At 35.8% G+C, this 25,607-nt stretch overlaps 2 protein-coding genes across 3 annotated transcripts; one reads left to right on the top strand and one right to left on the bottom strand.

Moving 5' to 3' along the window:
• Nucleotides 1-4,184: 4,184 nt before the first annotated feature.
• On the bottom strand, nt 4,185-19,132 carry LOC115955533 (glucose-6-phosphate 1-dehydrogenase 1, chloroplastic). Of its 2 annotated transcripts, none has more exons than XM_031073675.1 (10): nt 18,708-19,132; nt 17,848-18,038; nt 17,617-17,711; nt 17,218-17,332; nt 16,202-16,407; nt 15,979-16,128; nt 6,134-6,254; nt 5,683-5,912; nt 5,190-5,390; nt 4,185-4,721 (listed from the first exon to the last, which is right to left on the bottom strand). In XM_031073675.1, the coding sequence occupies exons 1-10, from the start codon at nt 19,012-19,014 to the stop codon at nt 4,469-4,471; spliced, it is 1,869 nt and encodes a 622-aa protein (XP_030929535.1). In that variant the 5' UTR covers nt 19,015-19,132; the 3' UTR covers nt 4,185-4,468. The 2 variants fall into 2 exon arrangements, with proteins under 2 accessions (XP_030929535.1, XP_030929536.1); XM_031073676.1 differs by having other exon boundaries at nt 17,848-18,055; nt 18,708-18,797.
• Nucleotides 8,165-11,354, top strand: LOC115955534. Its single transcript, XM_031073677.1, has one exon. It carries the CDS (start codon nt 10,036-10,038, stop codon nt 10,843-10,845), a length of 810 nt encoding a protein of 269 aa, XP_030929537.1. The 5' UTR covers nt 8,165-10,035; the 3' UTR covers nt 10,846-11,354.
• Nucleotides 19,133-25,607: the final 6,475 nt, after the last annotated feature.

The raw sequence follows: 25,607 nt of genomic DNA, 5'->3' as shown, positions 1-25,607 counted from the left end.
TCAAAGTGGGCACACTCTGATTAGGTTTTAATCTTTGTAGTGTGATCCATTGGTCTCTGCTTTCATGGATCATGGACAATTGTTGATTATTCATCATCTTTTTTATGCTACTAACTATGCATACTAGAAAGTATGCATGTGAGCTTTTTTGCAGTCTCTATATGAAAAAGTCTGGTTGTCTATTGAAGTTGGATGGACTAAACCTACTGAACCTCTTGTGTCATAGGATGATGACAATATCAAAGTGGCAAACTTCAATAGTAGAGCCTTGAATGCCTTGTTTAGTGCTGTGATAAACAAAGAATTAAAGAAGATCTCATCCACTAAAAGTGCTAAGGAAGCTTGAACAATTCTTCAAAACAATATGAAGGTACCAAAGCCATCAAGGACTTCAAACTTTAAAGGCTCGCTACTAGTTTTGAAGAAGTTAAGATGGATGATGACAAGACTTTTGATGAATTCTATACCAAACTTAAGGACATTGTGAATTTGGATTTCAACTTAGGATAAAGGATTCTAGAACTTAAGATTGTTAGGAAGGTCTCTTCCAGAGCAGTTTCATGCTAAGATTACCACCATTGAAGAAGCAAAGGACATAGACAGAATTTCTTTGACAAAGCTGATTGGAAACTTGCAAACTTATAAGTTAGGTCTAGTTAGAATTAGCAAGGGGAGCAAAAGAAAAAATGTCACTCTAAAAGCTAAGGATGATGAAGAGGAAGAGTTATCTAAAGATGAGAATTCCAAGTTTAAAGCTTACATCACCAGATAGTTCAAGAAATTCATCAAGAATGCAAATGTCAAGATGAATGATAAGGATAGCAAGAAATCTGGATTTCTACCAAAGAAATCACAAGATAGGCTAAAAATGGATAATAAGGAAGGTGGACAAGGTAACAATATTCCATCCGGTCCTAAATGCTTAGGATGTCAAGGCTATGGTCATATGAAACAATAAGGAAGAACAAAGCCTTAGCTGCTACCTTGAGTGATACTGAACCATAAACTAATTCAGAAGACAAAGACCAAGAAGAAAAGTTCATGGCCTTCACAGCTACCATTGAACTTCCTAAAGAATCTGGAGAATCAGTTAGTGAGGATGAGGAATTGACTGATTCCAAGTTTGAAAAATTTGATGAAAATGATGATATCCAAACAACCTATTCTAAGCTTTACAAAAATTCTGAAAAAACATGAAAAGCTTTACAGATTGGCAATGAAGAAGTTGAGTGAAGTGGAACTAGAAAGAGAAGAATTTTCCACCAAAGTTGATGAAGCAAATCAAATCATTGGAGCACTAAGGTTTGAAAACAAAATTAAGTATTTTTTTCTTCTTCTAATAATTATGTGTTACTTATGGGGACCACTAATTGAATTGCCATGAAAAAATGGGATAAGCAAAATTTTCACAATACTTTCACAACAAATCATAAGTGATAAATTGTTATTGGTTCAAATTTCAACCTACCACTTAAATTACTTTTTTACTCACCAATAAGAGCATTTGCAGCAGAGGTGGTATAAAGCTATAATGCTAAATTTTAGCTCCACAAACTTTAAAATGATGCTCCAGCAGTGGAGCTAAATCTATTTTTTTTAGCTCCACTGCTACAGTGCACATCTATAAATAGATGTGCACTGTTCATGAAAGCTAAAAAAAAAAACTATTATTTTATTCGGTTGGACTTAAAATAATAAAAAGCTCTCTCTTTTTTCTCAGCCACTCTCGCCTCTCTCTCTCTCTCTCTCTCTCTCTCTCTCTGTCACTCCGTCAACGGCCCAACGTCATCGGCCTCAGTCACTCCGTCACCGGCCTCAGTCATTCCGTCGCAGGCCCAACGTCACCAGCCTCAGTCATTCCGTCGCATGCCCAACGTCAACAGCCTCAGTCACTCCGTCACAGGCCCAACGTCACCGCCTTAGTCACTTCGTCACAGGCCCAACGTCACCGACCTCAGTCACTCCGTCACCGGCCCAAACCGACCCAAGCCCCAAGCCTTCAACCCACGCCTCCGTCGGCCTCAACGTCACCAGCCCAAGCCGACCTAAGCCTCCACCGACACACGATCCACGTCTCCGATCCACTGGCCCACACCTCCGATCCACCGCTGCCACCCATCTCTCTATTCTCTTTGCTATGATTAAGGTTTTTTTTTTTTTAAAAAAAAAAATGTATTTTCATATGGGTTTGGTAGCTGTGGTGGTGATGGTTGATTTTGGCTATGGTAGTGGTGGTGGTGGTTGTGGCAGTGGCAGTGGGTTGTGGTTGTCATGGCTGGTGGTTTGTGGTGACCAGTGGCAATGGGGTTGTGATTGTGGTTGTGGTTTTGTTTTTGTTTTTGGTTTTGGTTTTGGTTTTTTTTTTTTTTCTATGTTGTGTTGTGGTTGCCAAAATAGAGTGGTGTTTGTGGCCGGTGGTGGTGGTGGTGGTGGTGGTGGTGGTGGTGGTGGTTGTGGTTGTGGCTGTGGTTGATGGTTGTGGATGTTTTTGGGTAGTGTAATATATTATTTTATTGTAGAGGATATGTTATTTTATTGTAGATGATATATTATTTTATTGTGATATTTATATTATTTTATTGTGTTGAAAGCTAAAATAGATCCACTGCTGTAGCATATGTATAGGTAAAATAAATAAAGTAACTTTTGGTGGAGCTAAAAAGCTAAATTTTTAGCTCCACTGCTGTGGATGCTCTAACAACTAGTAACAACCCGTTATTTAAGATTTATTGTGAAAGTGTTGTTAAAATGTTGCGGACATAGAATTTCTCAAAGCAAAAACAACTATAAATTCTACTGTAAAAAACTTACAAACTGATGTGACAAGAATGTATGGCACTTAAACAGTATAATAAATAAATGTTGGAATGAATTTTTTTAAGATTGGTAACTCATCAAGTTGTAAAATTTGTAGTGTTCATAGCATTGCTCCACAAGAAAAATGTTGTGAATAGTAAACTAAAAATAATGATTGGGAAAAAAAAAAAAGGAACAATGAAATTGGTGAAGACATATGTGGTGAGGTAAAACTAATATGAATAGTAAATTTGGTGGAAAAGTGATATGATTTAGTGTTCATTTGGGATCAGCTAAAAACTAAATTTTGTTTTTGTTGAAAGTACTGTAGATAAAAGTAAAAGTTAACTAAATAGTGCAGTAGAATCCATGAATAGTACAAAAGTGTAGTGGGATCCATGAATAGCAAAAAATAAGTGGAAATTGCAAATAAGCTGAAATTTTCAGCTTGTCCAAAGCGCACACTTGATGTGTATTTGGATATCGCTTATTTTGCTGAAAACTCAAAACTAGAAACAATAAAAAAAAAATATTTTGGTTACTGTTCATTAATGAATTTATTGTTCATTAGCTTAATTACACTATTCATGTCTCATGAACAATGCAACAGGCACTAGAAAAAAAAAAAAAAAAAAAAAAAAAAAAAAAAAAAAAAAAAAAAAAAAAAAAAAGAGGAACAAAGCAAACGCAGATGCAAACGTGGGTTAACCAAACAGGCCTTTGGTATGTGGGAGAAGATTTTTTTTTTTCCTACTTTCTTGGTGTTAAGAGTTTGTACATGTATTAAAGTGGGATTTTATTTATTTATTTTTTAAGGGTAAAGTACCAAAGAATAGTTCATAAAATACCTACTTTAAGGAGTTTTTGACCTAAACAAAGAGCATCAAAATGCGAAATGTAGGATGGAGTACGTTATTGGAAGCTAAACAACCTATTGAGGTAAAATAGGCTATAAAGGCTTTGTTTTAATTCCCAGTAGTTTACTGCTAAAGCCCCCAAGGGCGATACTTTCTTTTGACACCACAGACTTCAGATGGGGATTGTGTTGGCCTTGCTCAAAGTTAATTAATTAATAAGGGTATCGTTTAGGTTTTCGGCTTTGCCAGTTTCTGACAACTGCCATGCAGTCCTTCCAGGACTTTACATGCATGTCCAACTAAACTTACAATGATGGGTTTCTGATATTTTCTCAAGACATTCCACTAAGTGTGCGTTATATTCCGCTTATTTGAATAGTTTTTTATTTATTTATTTATTATTTATTTTTTATTTTTTATTTTATTTTATAAAAAAAAAAATATTTTTTTGGTAGTTTTTATACTAAATATTAGTGTCCTACACCATTGCTCATGACATGCATTATACTCCACAATATAATTCAGTTAGCCTTATTAACCAAAGATCAACTGTCCATTTATTCATTGATCTGAGTTTACTCCATTTTCATCTGTCCTTTACATATTATTCAGTCAATTTACATACACAATATCAAATGCTCTGCACTCATTCTATACTACCCCTTTGCTATGCAGGGTGACAAAAAAATTGCATACTAACACAGCATATCATGCACTTAAAAATAATAATAATAACAAAACAAAACAAAACCTTGTATAAAAACAGGAGTCCATTGTAAGCATCCAACATAATCAGAATGGAGAACTCTTGCTACTCATGAATCCTCACCACTGAGATCTCCCCATCGAACATTGTGATTGGCAGCAAGATAATGTGCTCCAACTGGTCCTCTACTACCATATGGGTAGAGCTCTGGAACTATCTTCTTCTCTTCAAGCTCATTTAACAATGGTGTGAATAGTGTCCAAGCAGCATCAAGCTCATCACTTCTAATGAACAACCTTCGCTCCCCTTCTATTGCATCTAAAAGTAGCCGCTCGTATGCATCTGGTATTTCTCTGGGATACCTGCACATTGGAACCAGAGTCTTAAAACAATGCCTTCACAGGAACTGCAAAGTCCATAGTGCAACATAGATGCTTTAATGTGGTTGCACTATTTTTTATCCATACATCCTGTATCATTTACTCCTAACTTTAACCATTACTCATCATTTTTTTTTTGGCTAAGTAACTGTTACTTGTCATTCATGATTTGTGGTTTATAATTTTATAAAACATTGCTCACAGCAAGGATTCCATGTCTAAGAACAGATCTAGAGATGAGGACTTAATTCAAAGAATGAGTGAGATCACATTAAAGCATGCACTCAAGATAATAAATGTCTAGAAGGCACTAAGGTTATGAAAGTTGAAACCATAGTTATTAAGGCAGAAGAAAATTGTATTTTTGATATTATCCACATATCACTTACACTACATCAATAAATTAAGAGAACCAACACAGTCAACAAAATGTATTTATGATTCTCGTACCTTGCACGGTAAAGCAAATTTAAGTCACTGCGATCTAATCTCATTCCAAGACCAGGAACTTTGTTGTTGATCTTCAAATAAATGGCTTCATCAGGTTGCACACGAAGCACAAGCTCATTTGTAGCCTTGTCCAAGTCAGTTCCAAAATTTCGCTTGTACAAGTTACCAGGTACATGTCTGAACTGAACTCGAATTTCTGCTCTGGAGTACCATTGCAACAACATTTTCAGATCATTAATTATTACATCCCAACAACATACAGGGGATGCTTAAGGAGAAGATTCCCACTCTGTGTTTGGATATTGCTTATTTTGTAGAAAACTGAAAATAATTAAAAAAAAATATTTTCCGGTTACTGTTCACTACTGTTTAACACTGTTCATTTGCCTATTTGCACTGTTCATGCACTGAGCTGAAGGGAAAAAAAACCACAAACGCAGCAGACCCAGACGCCCATCCAAACAAACGCTAATTAAGAAGAAATTCTGCATACCGCTTAGTATGGAGAGCCTTGCCAGCTTTCATCAGGAAAGGAACCCCATCCCATCTGGCATTATTAATAAAGAGAGCTGCAGCTGCAAAGGTTGCAGTAAGACTATCTTTTGGCACTGTGGGGTCATCTGTATAAGCAGGATATGATTTCCCACCCTTGCTGTGGCCCTTATATTGACCAACAACTACATCTTCAAGCTGCAGTGGTCTCATTGACCTTAGGACCTTAACCTGAATCAAGGCCATTTGCAACTCATCATTACGTTACAATATCCTCATTAATGAAACCAGTCTTTCATAAGAACCTTCTGAAATTTTTTTTCTAAATTCAGTCAACAGTTTTTTACTGAATTTTAGCTAGGTTTTTAAAAAGCAAGTGGTAAATTATCAGATAAATAATTAACACTGCAATCTTGATAGTAAAGACAGTAAAAAAGAAAGCATAATAATACCTTTTCATTCCTGATATCCTCAGCATCTAAGCTGACAGGAGTCTCCATCGCAAAAAGTGCTAGTATTTGCAGAAGATGATTTTGCATTATATCTCGTATGATTCTGTAGTTATCAAAATATCTGGGAACATGAACAAAAACATGCAGGTGATCATTGTTTGAGAAAGAATCAGTAATTTCATTATAGGTATTGTTAGAAGTATGTGGTTAAATAATTAAATTTACTATATTCCAATAGCTTAAACTTTTGGAAAAATCGATAATTTAATATGGTATCAGAATGGGAGGTCCTAAGTTCGATCCCTATCTCCTCCTCTTTACCTCCCATTTAAATTCCCACGTATATGGTTAAATGATTAAATTTACTATTTTCTCTCTCATAATATTCTTAAATTAAAAGTTTTTTTTGGCCTCCCTTGAATATTTAATAAAATCCTGTATCATTACTTGTGTCATGTGACTTATCAATTTAGACATAGAACTACTAAATTATAATAGTATAGTTACAAACTCTTACGCATTCATATGCATTTCACATATTTTCAAGAAACTCTGGTCTCACATTTGTTTGTATTTGTATTTTTTTTTTTTTAAAAGAAGGAATAAATAGTAAAGAAGGGTGCATCGAATCACTGAAAGGTCTTAGTGATTCTCTAATTGGCAATCTGAAGATAGAATTCAATAGATCATGAATTCTCAATACAGATTATTATTTTAATAACGTTTAACTATAGAATTTTTCACATCATCATACAACCCCAACTCCCCTTGAAAATGGATTTCTTTTGGCTTGGTATGTCATTAGGAAACACTAGTTGCAATCCCACGCGATGCAGGAGAATATCTAATTATTTTAAAATAAAATGTAATATATAATTTATTTTTGAAATATTCATAAAATTATATATTAAGACTAACATAGTGTTTTCCCTTAAGAGAATTTCATTTTAAATGTATTAAACTATTAACTAAGAAATTTTCTTTTTTTATATAACTATTTACGAAACCAACAAAGGGCAAGGGTCTTCCTTGCAATTTTGTGTTCCCTATAAATAAAAAAATTATATTTTATTTTATATTGAGATTATTTTCATCGATTCATGTTATGACCCATTTTCTAGTGATAGAATATAGTGTGGATTAAAATTTTCCAATTATGACATTTAGAAAAGAATGAGAAAAATAGCTTTTTTCCACCATTAATAAATTTCGACTTGTAGCATCATATTTTAATGTTATCTTTAATTTCAAACCAATCTATCTCTTTTGAAGTATACAAAGTATAATCATGATCTCTCTTCTTGAATACATTACTTATCTCAATACATCCATAAAAATACTTCAAATCAAAACATACCTATATGAAGATGCTTTGCAAAAAAACAAAATGTCTCATTTATCATCGTTTTGCAAAATGTCATATCAACCATCGCTTAACAATGATTAAAATCTGTACTGTGTATTCAAGAGTTAGACCTTTTTGGATATATATCACTGTCAGTTTCTTTAAGAATTTCTCCCCTCTCCTCGTGTGTGTTAAAAATACTTGGTATTCTAAAAAAAAAATGATTAATTTGATCGACTAGGAAAATAAATTTTTATTTATAATATATTAAGATTACTTTCTTTGCAGAAATTGCAAATTTGTTCACTCAAAAAGATTATAGAATAAACAATTATTAGCAAAATCTCATAAATAAGTTTCTATGTGCATCATTATAATAATTATTAATAATAATAACAACAACAAAAATAGTGATGAAAATACAATTGTGAAAGCTAAAATTTGTCACTCATTCAATTATTTCTATTTGATTAACCTTTACTTTTATCTAAATAAGTGGCACTATAGAGTAATTCTAATACAATTATTAAGAGTACTTTTTCTACAAAAACTACAGTTTTGTTTACCCATAATGATTTAAAATAAATAGAACTTAGTAAAGTATCATAGTTTAACATCTAATTGAATCACTAAAAAAAAAAGGAATTTTTTTTAATAGGGAATTGGAATACCAAAATACCTAAATATGCATAAAAGTCAATACATATTTGCCAAAAAGAGAAACAAATGTGAAGTGACAATTAAATAAACAATAACAAAAAGAACCATTAGGGGGAAAAAGTGGTTGAAACAATTAAAAAAAAAGCATCAAAAGAGACAAAATTGGGGAGAGAGAGAGAGAGAGAGAATTTACCCTTTTTGCAGTGAACAACTTGGAAGGAATAGAGGAGAGAGGTGGAAATGAAGTAAAAGAAATTTATAAGAAAATCAAGTTGGAAGAGAGAGTGAAAGCAGATGAAAGGTTCAAAAAAGTGAAACCGTAGAATTTATGAAGATGAAATGTTCAAAAAAGTGAAATCGTAGAATTTATAAAGAGGCCTGTCCTCATTCTAGTGGTGGGCAAATCAATCCCCTGCTGTTAGGAAGAATGAATCTGAGAGTGCTAAGGCTGATCTTGTATTTCGGGATTACCCCTGAGCAGAAATGCGGGATTACCGGTTTTTGCACTCATAGGTTCTTTGAAAAGCGGAGTCTTTTAGCTACCTTCTCCTCAAGGTATGGTTTGAGTCTTGGTGTGGAACTCCGTTAGAAAAGAGTGAATGGGCTTTAATATGTATGCTGAATTTTGTGTTAATTGGATGTTATTTACTATATAATCCACAAACTCATGTTTTGAATATAATTTTAAAGTTAAGAAGACTTGAAATTTAAACATTTTATGATGAAATAGTTAATTGGTCTCCAATCATCTTGGTATTCTACAAGCATGGAGGGTATGAGGACATAATGTAATCCAATGGTTGATTTGTCATATCTTTGATCTTATAGTCTTTAGGATTTTCTTGGCTGCATTATGGGTGGTGTTTGTAGTTTTTTTATTGAATCCAAACTTTTTCAACTGGTGGTAGAGGAAGGGGGATGGCATTTTTCTTTAAGAATTTTTGAGCGGAGTAGGTACTTCATGAAGTCGGTCTTCATGGGTAAGAAAGTGGCATAATGGCTAATGAAGAGTTTAGAACAGCTAGTCGTTGGGAGCAGTCTGAAGTACTTTTACTCATTCAGGGAAGGTGATTCAGCCTACACCCTCCAACGGAGCTCCAATTCTTTTGGCTTGTTCCTATTGTTGACTGAACTTAAAGTTGGCGGGTCTAGGAGGTCCATCATCATTCCAGTAGGCAGAGCAAAGAATGGATGGAGGGTTTTGGGTTAGAGTTAAGGAAGTTGCTGGAACCTGAAAACTATGTGAACAGTGGGTATGGGCAGTCGAGTTTTGTGGCTCAGCCTCATAAGGATAACTCTAGGATTCATCCTTTTAAATCCTTTGCCAATATGGTGTGTGGGCATGAGGTGCAGGTCAGGGGTAGAAACCAGTCAAAGTTGCAAAACCCAGCAAGTAAACAAAAAATGGTGAGTGAAGCGCCAGTGAGCTTACCAGGTCCAGCGACTCTAGAAGGTAGAGCTGTGGGTTCTCAGTGCAGAACAGAAGAGCTTAACTTTGGAAAGACAAATCCGGTAGGATATAAAAGGAGATCTCTATTGAATTTCAAATCTAATTGGATTGAACATGTATATGGAAATAAACGAGAACTGGGGAACTCTGACTGGGCAAGAAAAAGCTTGACTGTAGAAGTGTATGGGGAAGGAAAAAGGAGGGTGGTGTGGAATAAAGGTGGACTGAGGAATTCCCAATGGGTAACAAGGGATCAGAGGGAGGACGTGCCTAGTGGTTCACAGGTTCAGAATTCCCTTATGGTGGGCTCAGACCATGAAGGTACTCTTGTGGGCCTTCCAGTGTTCTCTAGTCTAGAGCCCACCGGCCCATTGAGGTTGGAAGTGGGTGAAAGCCCAACTGGGGGGGGAACCGATACTTTTAAGGAAGGAAGCCCACGCACCAGTGATGTCCAAAGCATCCCTCACTACATTGGAGGCTCAGAACATCACAAGGGCTGATGCCGATCCTATCGTGGAGCCACCGGCACCACCGGTGACGGCTGGCACAGGGCGATATGAAGCTCCGGCAACAGTGGCGAGCTCGGCGACCCAAACCAATGTGAGTGTTGGGCCAGCGAAGGCATCGGTGAAGGTATGTGGCCCTTTTTCCGTTGGGTCTCACGCCAAGGCTTCACCGACGACACGGGATAGGGCTGATACAGCTCCTTTCCACACCACAAAGACAGATTTGGTGTCCTTTTCTTCAACCAAGCCTCTGGGCTGCCTTGCGGAGACTTCAACGAAGGCTGAGAGCCTTTTTTCTAGTGGGCTTTACGCCGGTGAGCCTTTTTCCACACTGGATAAGGCAGAAACAGAGGGTGACAGGGCTTTAATAGGTCTTGAGATATCAAATTATGTTCTGAGTCCACTGAGAGTTGGGTTTGAGGAAGGGGGTGTTCCAAGTGGAGATGAAGGTGATCAGGTTGGGGGTGCAAGTGATATTCAGGGGATAGACACCACTGAGGTCGAAACAGCTTATGCAGTTGAGGCCTTGGGTGATGTGGTGAGTTCTTCCCCTTTGGTGTCTATTAATCCTCTAGCTCTGGGGGTGGCTGTGACGGCTGATTTGGATTGTAATACTGAGGTGAGGAGGTTGGATAACACTTCGAAGGTGTCTAATTGGGTGAAATATAGACTCCCTGGTTTCAGTAAGATGATGGGGCTTTCTTTGGGATTTTTTTTGAAAATAACTATAAAAGTTAAACTATTTTATTAGTTAGTCAAGGTTTGAAATTATTTTGTTATCTAACGACTCGAGTTTATAATACTCGATTTCACTGTAGCAAATCGACTTTAACAAACTCGATTTCCATGAGGTTAAGTAAAAGGAAACCAACGCTAGCCAGAAACCCAGAAAACGCTAGGCAGGAAGACACCAACAGCAACGCAGGAACACACCAACAGTAACGCAGCCCAGGATCCAACGCAGAAACCCAGAAAAACGCAAGAAGAAACCGTGATTTTTGGGTTTGGATTTTTGCTCCGATTGAGATCGTGATTTGGGTTTGGGATTTTGAGAAATGGATTTAGATGAAGAAGGAAGAATTGGCTTGGGTTTTTGGGGGCTTGGAAGAAGGGAAGAAGATGGTGAACAGTAGCAACGACAGAAATCGAGTCTGTTAAAGTCGATTTGCTACAGTAAAATCGAGTCTACAAGACTCGAGTTATTAGATACCAAATTAGTTTCAAACCTTGGCTAACTAATAAAATAGTTTGGCTTTTGTAGTTATTTAAAAAAAAAATCCCTTTCTTTGGGTCAACATGAGAAGAGGTGTATTATGCTCTTACAAAGACTTGAGACGGAGATTGAGGCAGCCAAGTTGGTGCATAGGAAAGATGCTGCCCACCAAAAAGTTGTCTCTAAGGATAAAGGGAAGAGGGAGTTGAGGAATTTGATTTCCTCAGTTAATTATGATAGGAGATAGTATTCTTTTCTTTGGCTACTTGACTGAGGTTGTAGTAGGGAGTTTACAGCTTCAATGAAGTTAAGAATGGTGTCATGGAACGTTCGAGGTTTGAATGATTCACGGAAACGTTTGGTTGTTAGAAATTTATTACGGGAATGGAATTGTGATGTAGTTTGCCTTCAAGAAACTAAGCTTGTAGGCTTGGATAGATAGTTGATTTGCAGCTTGTGGAGTTGTCCCTATGTAGACTGGGTAGCATTCGACGCGGATCAGACAGCTGGTGGAGTTTTGATGATATGGGATAGGAGGGTTTTAGAAAAGTTGGAGGTAACGGTAGGTCATTTTTCCGTATCAGTTCGGTGGCAGAGTTTGGAGGATAGTTTTATTTGGGCTTGTTCTGGGGTTTATGGCCCGAATGATAATAACTTGAGGGGGCAGTTATGGGATGAGCTGATTGGTATTCAACAACTTTGGGAAGTTCTATGGTGTTATATAGGGGACTTCAACATTGTTCGCTTTCCTAGTGAACGGTTGGGGGGATCTTGTCTTACCCCAGCTATGGAGAATTTTTCTGAGTTCATTAAGGAGCTTAGTTTGTTAGATCTACCATTGGAAGGAGGGAGTTTTACTTGGTCAAGTGGCTCGGATTAGCCTTCGATGTCTAGGATAGATAGGGTTCTGGTTTCTCATGATTGGGAGGATCACTATTCGAATGTGACCCAACGGGTTTTATCTTGTCCTATTTCAAATCACTTCCCCATTTTAGTGGAGGCAGGAGGGATATTAAGGGGGAAAAGCCCTTTTAGATTCGAAAACATGTGGTTAAAGTCGGATGGGTTCAAAGATAGGGTTCTTTCTTCGTGGAATCGATATTCTTTCTCAGGTACCCCAAGTTTTGTACTTGCCAAGAAGTTGAAGGCATTGAAGGAAGATATTATTCAGTGGAACTGGAGTGAGTTTGGAAATGTCATGCGACAGAAAAAGATCTGCTGGAGGCTTTGAAATTATTGGATGTTAAGAAAGGAGAGCTGGGCCTTTCTGAAGTGGAGTTAGGTGAGAGGGTTGCATTGAGATCTCAAATACAAAACCTTCTCTCTTTGGAAGAAGTCTCGTGGAGACAAAAGTCGAGGATGCTTTGCATTATGGAAAGTGACAACAATACCAAATTTTTCCACAAGATGGCCAATTCTAGAAAAAGGTATAATCATATTAGTATGTTGGAGGTGGATGGGGTTATCTATGAGGACAAATCTGAGATAAAAAATTGTACAAGGAGACTGAGGAGTGGAGGCCTAGTGTGGAAGGTTTGGAGTTTGATCAGATAGTGGGGTTGGAGAGGGACTGGCTTGAACGGAGGTTTGAACGGGAGGAGGTTCTTCAAGTTGTCAAAGAGATGGAAGGAGATAAGGCTCCAGGTCCTAATGGTTTCTCTTTGGCTTTCTATCACCATTGCTAGGAAGTTGTAGAAAGAGATGTCTTAGCCGTGTTTGAAGAGTTTTATCAACACAATAAGTTTGAAAAATCTCTTAATGCAACCTTCATAGCCTTAATCCCTAAGAAGAATGGTGCTTCGAATATTCGAGATTTTAGACCTATTAGTTTGGTGGGGAGTGTATACAAGATTTTGGTGAAGGCGTTGGCAAACCGCCTGAAAGAGGTATTGGATTAGCTGATATCGGAGTCTCGAAATAGTTTTATAGGTGGTAGACAGATACTCGATTCAATTCTCATTGCTAATGAGTGTGTTGATAGGAGGGTGAAGAGTAAGATTCTAGGGGTTATTTGTAAATTAGATATTGAGAAAGCTTATGATCATGTGAACTGGGAGGCTCTTCTTGATTCGTTGAAGAGAATGGGTTTTGGGGTGAGGTGGTGTAGGTGGATCCGCACTTGTATTTCTACAGCCCAATACTCTGTTTTGTTTAATGGGTCTCCAGCTGATTTCTTTGGGAGCTCGAGGGGATTGAGACAAGGGGACCCGCTATCCCCCATGTTGTTTTTGATTATGATGGAGGTTTTCAGTAAGATGATGAAAAGAGCTGAAGGGGCGGGTTTGTTCTGAGGATTTAGGGCTGATGGTAGTCAGGGTGGAGGGGTATGTGTCTCGCATCTTTTGTTCGCAGATGATACGATTCTGTTTTGCGACGCTGATGAGGAGCAGATTCTACATGTTAGGATGCTTTTTCTTTGTTTCTAGGCTATGACGGGTTTAAAGGTTAATGTGCTGAAGAGTGAGATGGTTCCCATTGGAGAGGTTCCTAATGTCTATGTCCTGGCAGAGATTTCGGGATTCTGGATTGGGTCTTTGCCTATGACCTATCTTGGTATGCCTTTGGGGGCATCTCACAAATCCCCTACCATTTGGAATCCTATCTTGGAGAAAATTAAGCATAAGTTGGCCAGTTGGAAGAAGATGTATTTGTCAAAAGGTGGTAGACTAACGTTGCTCAAAAGCACTTTATCTAGTCTCCCCACTTATTATTTGTCTCTTTTCACCATCCCTACGCATGTGGCCAATAAAATGGAGAGGTTGCAAAGGGATTTCTTGTGGGGGGACTCCAAGTTACACTTGGTGGGATGAGACAAGGTGTGTGCACCTTTGCAAAATGGTGGGTTAGGAGTAAGGAAATTAACTACTTTCAATAAAGCCTTACTTGGGAAGTGGTTATGGAGGTTTGGTAATGAGGAGACAAGGCTTTGGAGAAGGGTTATAGCTCTCAAGTTTGGGGAAGAATGGGGGGGATGGACTTCCAAACTAGGTAGAGGGGTACATGGGTGTGGCTTGTGGAGAAGTATCCGCATGGGATGGGAGGATTTTAGCAAGAATATTCGCTTTGAGGTAGGGTTGGGGGATAGAGTGAAGCTTTGGATAGATCAATGGTGTGAGGATTCTCCACTTCAATTGACTTTTCCGAGTGTGTATGGGATTGCCTCCAATAAAGGGGCATTGGTGGCCTCTTCTCTTGAACGGCTGGGGATTGAGGAGTGGAGAAGCCGGAATGTTCATTTTACTCTAAGACCAAATGATTGGGAAATGGGTGGGGTGGATGATTTTCTCCGTACCTTGGGTTCAAATCTACCTCCCACTGAAAACGGAGACTGTATAAGATGGAAGTTGACAAAGAAGGGGGACTTTGATATTCGATCGTTCTACAATAAGTTAAGAAGCCTCTTGCCCATTATTTTCCCTTGGAAAGGTGTTTGGAAGGTTAAAGCTCCTCGGCATGTTTCCTTCTTTGTGTGGACTGCTGTATGGGATAGGATCCTTACAGGTGATAATTTGAGGGATAGATGGGATTTTGTCAACTGGTGTATCATGTGCCGAAGTAATGGGGAGACGGTAGATCATTTGTTTCTACATTGTGGAAAGGCTTATCGGTGGTGGAGTTTGGTGTTTAGATCTTTTGGGTTTTCTTGGGTCTTGCCAAGATCAATTGCGGATACTCTATTCGGTTGGTGGAATTGCCCTGGAAAGCATTCGTCTAGCATTTAGAATTTAGCTCCATTATACTTGATGTGGTGTCTTTGGATGGAGCGAAATAGGAGGACTTTTGAGGACATAGATAGTTCGGATGACTAGCTTTTAGCCTCTTTCAGTGGCACTTTGTTTGACTGGTTTAGGGCTTGGAGACTCACCTCTAGTGATTCTCTCCCTATGTTTCTTAGCTCTCTCTTGTGTACTTAGTTTCTTTTCTTTCTTTCCCCTATGTATTTTTCTCTCTGCCTTATGTTTTTCTGCATAAGGTGGTGATTTTGAATATATATCTTTTTACCTATCAAAAAAAAAAAAAAAAGAGCAAATGGATTCCTCTCTTTATTTATGATAATTTGGGTGACGCTCTCTCTTCCCCTAAAGTCCCCCTCAGGGGGATTGAGAGCAGTTAAGCTCCTTAGTTTACCGAGGATTTTATAAAGGAAATCAAATGAAAAATTTAAGAAGTAAATGATTGGAGAATATGAAAAATTGAACTAAGAACATAATGGTTGAAAAAGATGAAAAATTAAACAAAGTAAAAATTGCAAAAACTTAAAACAAAAAAAAATTAAAAAAGGCTGCTAATGACATGGCACAAAAAGAGCTTTTGTAAATATATTTTAAAGCTTCGATTATTATATAATAGTATAATAGATATGTATAGACTTTGTTTTTTTGGTTTTAGATTCTTCATTGATTTTATTCCTTAGTTATAACATCTAAATTAAAGTAAATGAATGTGTAAAGGCAAAGTTATATATAAAATTCAAACCACTAAAGATGAATGTGTAAAGTCAATCTATATATATATATATATATATATTCTCAAAGAAATATTTGTATATTTAATATTGTCAACAAAATTTAGGAATAAAAATTAAATAAGAAAAAGAATGATTATGTAGTCAATGACATGGCAGATCTACGCTTTAGCTTTTAGATATATATAGATAGATATGGAACTCACCCCCCTCGACCTTCAGTGCCAAAATCTTCAGAAAATATCAGTTGCACATTGCGGATGTAGTTCCGAGACCATAGAGGCTCAAAAACAAGATTTGAGAAGCGAAGCACTGATAGATTCTCAACAAGCTCCTTCCCCAAGTAATGGTCAATCCTGAAAATTATCTAAAAGATCAAGATTTTCTCACTAGCTCTGTGAGTACAAAAAAAAAAAAAAAAAGATGAACCTGAATATTTGATCTTCAGTAAGGTACTGCTTCAAGCATCTTGTTAGTTCACCAGATGACTCCGAGTCACGACCAAATGGCTTTTCAACAATGACCCTCATCCACCCATTTTCTGAAGAAGCTCTAAGGCTAGCACATCTCACGACATCAACAAATATGTTTGGAGGTACAGACAAGTAAAACAACCTATTTGACAATTTTCCAGCCTGAAAGGAGCATTACTAGAGAATTAAAGTGTAAGCTTCAGTACCAATCCGTGTATTACTTCAAAGTTTGACTCCATGTCAATGAAAATCTACCACATTTGTGCAACATAAAAATTTAGCTAGCCACACTTATCCCAGTTGGACCTCCATAAATACTTCAGATCTGTCATAGAAATTAAGACTTCCGCAACAACATCTACGTAGTTAGAAAGAGCTTCTCTAACCTTTTCAATGTAACTTCATTTGAAAATCACGGTTTGTGTAGTGGCTGTTTACATGGAGTGCCTTCTGTGAGGCCTGTTCTTTCTTAGATCAGATTTACAAGAATAGTCAAGGAATAGCAGAACCAATGGAAAGAATCAAGGAGGTGGACTATAGTGTACCCAAATAAAGATCTTGTTTCTACTAAGTTTTATATATTTATTTTTGGCTTGCTGGGTGTCCAAAGATTTTTGAGATCTGACTAATCCTTGGGCATGTGCAGTCACCTTGTCCCATGCATACCAGGTAATTACTAAGATTGCTCCCAAGGAATGGCCCCAATTAGCTCCAAGGAGTTGGTTGCATGTTTGTGGGGTGAGTCAAAACGCAGGACCCTGTGGTGAGAATCTTGAGACCAAGGAACCATTAGACTAGTCACTTGGGGTTCTGCTAAGTTTTAATTACTATACAGTATAATTGGGTTCCTCTCTCTCTCAGGTAGTAAACAGGTATAGGATAGCAAATTACATCAACTGCTAAAAATGAAGCTCTATCCATCACAATTACAATATTCTATACTTAATAATACAGTAAATACAAAATAATTACCTCTTTCTCTTTCATCTTTTTGTTTAATTCTACAAAATGCTCCTCAGAATTATACTGTCCTGAATGGTAAAAGCATCTTTTCAAGAACTGATCCATTTTGTCTTCGCAATTTTCCCTGTAAGTTGTTGCCACATATCAATATATACAATACAAAAAAAAAAAAAAAAAAAAAATGCTATGTCCACAACATTTTCACAACCCTAAGTGACAAGTTGTTTATTGGTTGTTATTAGTAAGCCAAAAAGTAATTTAAGTTGTGGATTCAAATTAGAACCAATAACAACTTACCACCTATGATTTATTATGAAATTATTGTGAAAATGTTGTGGATGTAGCACTTCTCATACGAAAAATAGAAGTATGTTTTTGCATGTGAATGATGGTTGAGCAATATAATACCTCTTATCAATTCTGCAGGTTAGGGTTCTGCTAATCATGTTCCTTAATTCCTCATCGGTCATTTTAGTCCGAGCATAGCCAAACACTACAAAATTCTGTATAAACACAAGTAAATAATAAAGATATGAAGTTAGAATTGGTTAACCATTGCTAAATTTTTCACCATCTGAAATTCCAAAACTACTGATAATGTTACAAAATATTAATTTATAAAGCAATGAAGAATGGAACCTTGGGCAGAAAATCTTCATAATAAAGAGCAAAAAGTGCTGGAAATATCTTCTTTTTGGCAAGGTCTCCTGAAGCTCCAACGACAGTTATGGTGAGAGTAGATTCTGCATTGTCAGATTCAGGGAAGGGAAGAGATCCCTCTTTCCCTCGACTCTCCACATGTTTTTTGGGCAGAGGAGTTCCAGCTGAACCTACTCCAAAATCCATTCTAAGATTGAACATTAAGAAACTAAACAAAGAAAAAGAGTGGTATAGAACAGATTACAGACGCAGTAATCGAATGGCAACATAAAGAAGAGGTGGGTTGAAAAACCAAATATGCCTAATCTTCCAAACCATTTAACTTTGTGATCACTTGCAGCAATTGTTACTGTTAGATAACTTTAATCATGTTGATAAACAGTACTTTTGGACACTAAACCAATATCTATGAAAAAAGAAAAAAAAATTCGCTAACTTTACAAGTTAAATCATTTTTGGCAAAACCGTAACCACTATACCCACATATAGCAAATAATTAGTAATCGAATAAGAACTCCCATTATCATGTCATGTGAATTTAAAGTTTTCTATATATCCTAAGGTTGAAGACAGCATTCAATACAAGCATGCTTATTTATGGGTGACAGAGTACACATAAAAGCAACTTAAAGAAGTTCTTCAAGGAAAAAAAAAAAAAAGCAACTAAAAGAAAAATCTAAATTAACTGACAATCTGAAACCAATTCAACAGCCATAAATAAGAGAAGCCCTTTGGGCTAATGCGCACACATGTCTATCACATAGAATAGAAGAAGAACAATACCAGGAAGTGGGAAACACAAAACTGAGAATCACACATGGAAAAGAACAAGAACTCACCATCTTGCAAAGAAACAGTATTTAGTGGATGCCCATTTGAGGATTTGAGGTGAAAGTGGGTTTTGGAATGAATTCTGAGACGGGTCTGAGAGTGAGAGACCCATGTGAAGGAATGAGGTTTTCTTGGCACAATGACGAATCTACTGGATAGATGATGTGTGTCATTGTTGAATGAAGAAGAGGCTGTGAAGGTCGTTGAAGAACAAGAACTCAAATGTGTAGGTGTAGCCATGCATTTAGAAAACGAAGATTTAGGCTTTAGCAGTGAAAGTGATGAGTGATGTCCAAGAAAGAATGAATGTACCATTCTAGTTTCTGCTTTCTACAAATATGAAATATTGGATAATGGATTTTCATCCAAAAAAAAAATTTATTGGATAATGGATCGATACATAATCTCTGGCGGTTGAAAAGGCCAATCAAACCACTCCTGGTCACCCAAAAATAAAAATAATAAAACCCACTCCTAATAGTCAAATTTTCTTTGTTTATTGGAGGTTTTTTTTTTTTTTTTTTTTTGGGAGTTTTGGGGGGGGGGGGGGGGAGGGGGGTGTGTGGTGGGGATTAGCTTGAGTATATTAGAATTGACTTGATATATTTTCTTTGTTTATTGGATGTACTTTTTTTTCTTTTTGCTTTTTTTTTTGTTGTTGTTGTTGTTATGGGGGAATAGCTTGAGTATATTAGAATTGACTTGATAGATAGTTTGAGTATATTAGTGCCTTCTAACATATTTAGTTTCAGCTTATTAAAATTTGGTGGCTAAATTGCAAACTACATCTTTAAAGTTTGGGTTTTTGGATTTTATAATTTAAGGTTACAAAATTTGGATTTTCCCTCAAAATTTTTGGGGTATTTGGATTTTACATCTTAAAGTTTAAGAATCTAAATTTTATCCCAAAAAAATTTTAAGGATGTTTGGATTTTACACACTAAAATTTCAGAATTTATATTTTATCCCTTAACAGTGGCGGCACCACCTTATGGCCAGGGTGATCCCAGGACCACCCTGACCTGAAAAAAGAAATTATATATAATAATTTAAAATTTTATATTTATTTACCTTTAAAAAAAGTTTTGGGACCACCTTGAATTTTTTTTATGTCAATAAAATTAAATTTTGGTTCATAATTTGAGCAACCTAACAATATATTGGGGTCTTTCAAGAAAAAAGGAAAAACTCAAAAAAAAAAAAAAAATTGAACAAAAATCTAAACAAATAAATAAATAAAACAACTACAGGTTAGGCAGTGGCTTGATTCCTTCGACTAAATACACTGTCCAATACAACACAATTTTCAACTTTTTATTATTTTTATTATAGTATATTATTTTTCCTCATCAGACATATATTACTTACTTCTTATTTTTTAATTATTTTTTCTTGTTTATTCTTAACCACACATGTTTTCTATCTCCTTAATTTTTACACTTCATACTTTTAAATTTTATCACATCTCCATCTACACTTTTACATTTACGTTTTGCTTTCCTCCTTGTTTGTAACTTCTATGTCTTCTACCAGTACCAGTGCAGCAGTGCCTCTTCTCAAGTTTTGAGTCTCAAATTTCTCAATATGATTTTTTTTAGGTGTACAGGTACCTTTGTTCATTTCCTTTCTTTTCATTTTTTTTTTTTTCCTTTTGAGGTTTTTTGGTTTACAGAATGTAAATTTGTTTTGGTTTTAAGAACAATTTTTTTTTTTTTAAGCACAAACTTCATGCTGGCCAAATCTTGAATTTCGGCTGATATTTTCCAAAACACTTGAAATAAAACGGAATGACCCGAAATTTTTTCTGAAGTGGAATAGGGTGGGTTACTATTCCGATTTGTTTACTAGCACAATATTTTCTGGCCGTTACGGCCAATGCGGAATGGAATTAATAACATTGAATCAAACCTAATTACCTAAAGGCTAAAAAGAAATAAGATTGTGTAATTTATGCTTCCTAAGGAACACCTTAAACAAAATTCCTGAAACCACCACTGCCCCCTGAAGTTCTATTCTGTTTGCATCAACACCCTATCCGTCCCTATTTTTCGTTACATAAACTTGTCATGTGTGTTTAGTTCATCCAAAAAAATGATGCCATGTCATTTTTATTATGTTATGTCATTTTTAATTATTTAATATTTTTAGGCTACAAAAATGATGTGGCATTATTATATTGGATTAACTAAACATGTGTGGCAAGTTTATGTAGCACTTAACAAAAAATATGGATAAAGGGGTTGCTGATGCAAACAAAATAGAACTTCAAGGAGGTAAAATCCAAATTCTGAAGCTTGGGAGTGTAAAATCCAAACAACCGCAAACTTTAGGTGATAAAATTCAAATTCTGAAATTTTAAAGAATAACATCCAAATTTTGAAATTTCAGGGTGTAAAATCCAAACACTCACAAACTTTAAAGATATAGTTTGCAATTTAGCCAAATTGGGTTCGAAATCTTCCTCCATAATGATGTTGTAATATCCAGGGCGTTCAATTGCTCAACTTCAATTCCAGTCTGAAACGAATACAATAACATTAAAACTACAATATAGTGCTCTCTTAAGAAGCCTAAGAAAAGTACAGATTTCAAGCATGACATGTTCACTATGGATTACAAATGAAGCGAATTGCTTTACTTTCACCTAGGCATTATGGATTCTGAAATTTCAGGGTGTAAAATCTAAACACTCACAAACTTTAGAGATATAGTTTGCAATTTAGCCAAATTGGGTTCGAAATCTTCCTCCATAATGATGTTGTAATATCCAGGGCGTTCAATTGCTCAACTTCAATTCCAGTCTGAAACGAATACAATAACATTAAAACTACAATATAGTGCTCTCTTAAGAAGCCTAAGAAAAGTACAGATTTCAAGGATGACATGTTCACTATGGATTACAAATGAAGGGAATTGCTTTACTTTCACCTAGGCATTATGGATTAAAATAGTAATGTGAGCATAATGGAGTTGATGATTAAGAGGAAACAATGATAATCAATTTAAGAATTTTGAAAAGGATACAAATAATATGCAGGCCAATCTTTTATTACATGATGAAGTAATGTAGTTTTGATCATGCATTGAACTTTCAAATGAAATGCAATTAAGAAAAGTTCTACATATATTTGTATACACAAAAAATAAATCTTTTGACATATCTCATCATGCGAATTATTTTATGAAAGCTCACTTGGTTTATAAAACACTTACGAACGTTTAAACCTCCAATTACAAAATTTCCAAAACAAGCTTATATTCAAACAATATATGTGTGGAATATGAACTATAAGCAATACCCAAATTGGCAAAACACTTTAAACCATAATTAATCACAAACACAACAACAATTAAAAGGAATAGAGTAGGAAAGAGAGAAGGAAACACAAAGATAACACTAAGAAGCGTTATCGAAAAGGAAACCGAAGAACTTAGTGAAAAATATCTCCGTTGCCCTTCAAGCGATAAATGATCCACTAGAAAATCAGTTAGGATACATGAATAGCAATAGACCTTCCAAGCCTAATCTACCCAATACACTTAAGCCCTCCACAAGTTTCTTGCACCAACAAGATTATGCTGAACCGTGACTTTTCTAACTTTCTGGATCTTGCAATAAGCTCCATATTGCATCCACCATCCTTGGCATCTTCAAATACTTCCCAAGCTCCAAAAACATTCTCAACACTTTAAATGGGTGTGGGTAGTGTTTGGGTACGAATCTCCTCTCAGTGGGTATAACAATGGGAGATGGAAGAAGAAGAGACTACAAATATTTCTCTCTAAGAATGAGTAGCTCTCTCTCTAATAAAGTAGGTGAGTTATAGAAACCTCTCTTAGGGTTTTTCTCTAAATAGACTCCTTACCATTTGTGTGGGTAATAAGGGTATATATAGTAGGTGTGAAGAGAATACAAAAAGTCACAATTTTCTGTAAAATAGGGGAACTTCACGGGTCACTCGTGGCTGGTGCAAGTCATAAATCCAAGTTGCGAGTTATCCTCCTGGATAGGTTGTACTAAGCTAGACACCTGGCCTAACTTTTCACCTTCTTGCATGTGCTTCTCTTGTGACCTTTAGCTGTCTCAGTCAAATTTTCACCACTTCATACTAAACCCATTACAAATAAATCCCACAAAAATACAAGGAAATAAATTTATGCAATTACAACACTTTTTGTCATGAAATAAGCCAACACTAATGTTACGAGAAAAATCATAACTTAACATTTTATTTGTTCATTCATATAGTTTCTCTAATACTTGCTAAAAATTTTCAACTATATGGCATTATAAATCAAGGTAGAAATTAAAAAGAAAAAAAGGATGGCTGGATCTCAAAGATTTGTATGGAGTTTGATAAGTTAATCTCAGCTTGGCTTGGAAGTATTGGGAAAATTATGGAAACTAATGGGTTTTACTTTTCTTTTCTTTTTTTCTTTTTTTTGGCTTTGAAAGCATTATTTAAATAAAAGTAAAATGGTTGGGAAAAAAAATCTAGAAGATTTTTGTGTTCTAAAGAGTATACTTGAAAAAGTGATAAACAAGATCACCTAACTAGTTATTCTCTATAGGAAACAAGGATTAAGAGCCCTTACATCAGATGTGAATTTGGTGTTCTTGGGGGTGGGTTTTGATGGTGGTGGTAGTAGTGAGTTGTGGGTTTAAGGTGGTGATGGATTATGGGGTGGTAGTTTAAGGTGGTGATGGTTTTTTTTTTTTTTTTTTTTTGGGGGGGGGTTAAGTTTTAAAAGAGAGAGAGAGAGAGAGAGAGAGAGAGAGAGAGAGAGATGAATAAATAAATGAATAACATGTGAATAGAACATAAGATGTAGAATGTATTTTTTTTAAGTAAATAGTAATACTTATTAGAACACTCACGAAAATAGTAATACTAGTACTTTAAACTATGTTTATAATGCATTATATAATCAAAATACAACTACAAAAAGGTCTAACCTTTATAGTTGTAGGTTGGGGTTATAAACAGTAGACACTAGACATGCACAATCAAATGTGTGATAAACATCTCATTTTTTTTAGTAAACAGTAATACTTATTAGAACATATATGAAAATAATAACATTAATGTTTTTAAACCGGGTTTAAAATACATTATATAACTAGAATACAACTACAAAATGGCCTAACTTTTATAGTTGTAGAGTGTATTTTCAAAAGTTATATTAATGCTCTATTTGTTTTAAAGTAAAATATTTTTCAAAATATATTTTCCCATTTTCAGGTGTTAGTTTACATGTAAATGTAAAATATTTTTGTTAACCTTAAAATTCTGTATAATGTTTTACCTTTAAAAACTTGGTAAAACATTTTACAAACACATAATGGCTTCCCCTCACCCTATCTGATCGGGACGTTTTCAACATGCGAAGCAGACAGGTTTAGAAGGGTCGTTAGTTTTAGGGTGACGGAGGACCTTTTGACAAGCCGACGGCACTTACCAGGTGGACAACTACGAGGCTCGTCTGCCTCGTACTGACAGGAAACAAAGCAACGACAAGCGTAAGATCGACGGGTATAATAAATCGACGGTCCTAGCGTGGCCTGACTTAGTCTCTACAAATATTTATATATGGAAACATCTTGCATTCTACGCTCAACCCTAATCAGGGGAATCCCTATAAGGGAAGAATCCCGTAGAATGCAAGTATTAATGAGAATCTTTTCTACAAGGAAATACCTTCTCTGCCAAGAAACGAAGGTCAGCTTTACACTATTATAAAAACCCCAAAGCCCTCACAAATCAAGGTATGCGTAATTTTTCCCAGCTCTGGCATTCCAGAATTGTAGAAATTCTCTCTAACTTAACCTTCAGAGGGTATTTGGCTAATACCACATCTGTACTCTCTGTAGGGTTTCTTTGTTTTTGTCTCACAGGTTTTGTCTAGAGCAAATGAGGATTACGCAACTCACTGACGATTTTTTGGCATCATCAAGTGAGTTGTGAATTTGATTAAGTTTAAGAGTTTTCAGAGAGAGAGAGAGAGAGAGAGAGAGAGAGAGAGAGAGAGAGAGAGAGAGAGAGAGAGAGAGAGAGAGAGAGAGAGAGAGAGAATAAATAAATGAATAACATGTGAAAATAGAACATAAGATGTAGAATTTTTTTTTTTTTTTTTTGAGTAGACAGTAATACTTATTAGAATACACACGAAAATAGAAATACTAGTGTTTTAAACTGAGTTTATAATACATTATATAATCAGAATACAACTACAAAAGGGTCTAGCCTTTGTAATTGTAGGCTGAGGTTGTAAATAGTAGACACTAGACACACACAATCTAATGTGGGATAAGCATCCTTTTTTTTTTAGTAAACAATAATATTTATTAGAACACATACAAAAATAGTAATACTAGTATTTTAAATTGGGTTTATAATACATTATATAACCATAATACAACTACAAAATGGCCTAACTTTTGTAGTTGTAGAGTGCATTTTCAAATATTATATTAATGCTCTATTTGTTTTAAAGTAAAATATTTTTCAGAATATATTTTCCCATTTTTAGGTGTTTTTTTACATGTAAATGTAAAATATTTTTGTTGACCTTAAAATTCTTTATAATGTTTTACCTTTAAAAACTTGGTAAAACATTTTACAAAAACACAATGGCTTCCCCTCACCCTATCTGGTGGCTAGATAATTTGTCTGTTGGCCAGAGCCACCACTCTGGCCATCGATGCTGATAGTCCGTTGGCCGGAGACGCCATTCTAGCCACTAAAGTTGGTGGTATGTTGGCCAGAAACATCATTTTGACCATTGGTGCTGGCAGTATGGTCATAGAAGACATCACTTCAGTGATGGTTACTAGCAATTTTTCGTTGAAGCAACCGTTTTGGCTACCAATTGCAATGGTTTTGTCACCGGACCTTTGGTACCAATAA

The sequence above is a fragment of the Quercus lobata genome, chromosome 8 (genome assembly GCF_001633185.2).
Source record: "Quercus lobata isolate SW786 chromosome 8, ValleyOak3.0 Primary Assembly, whole genome shotgun sequence".
Classification (NCBI taxonomy): domain Eukaryota; kingdom Viridiplantae; phylum Streptophyta; class Magnoliopsida; order Fagales; family Fagaceae; genus Quercus; species Quercus lobata.
This window is presented reverse-complemented; position numbering and strand designations above follow the sequence as displayed.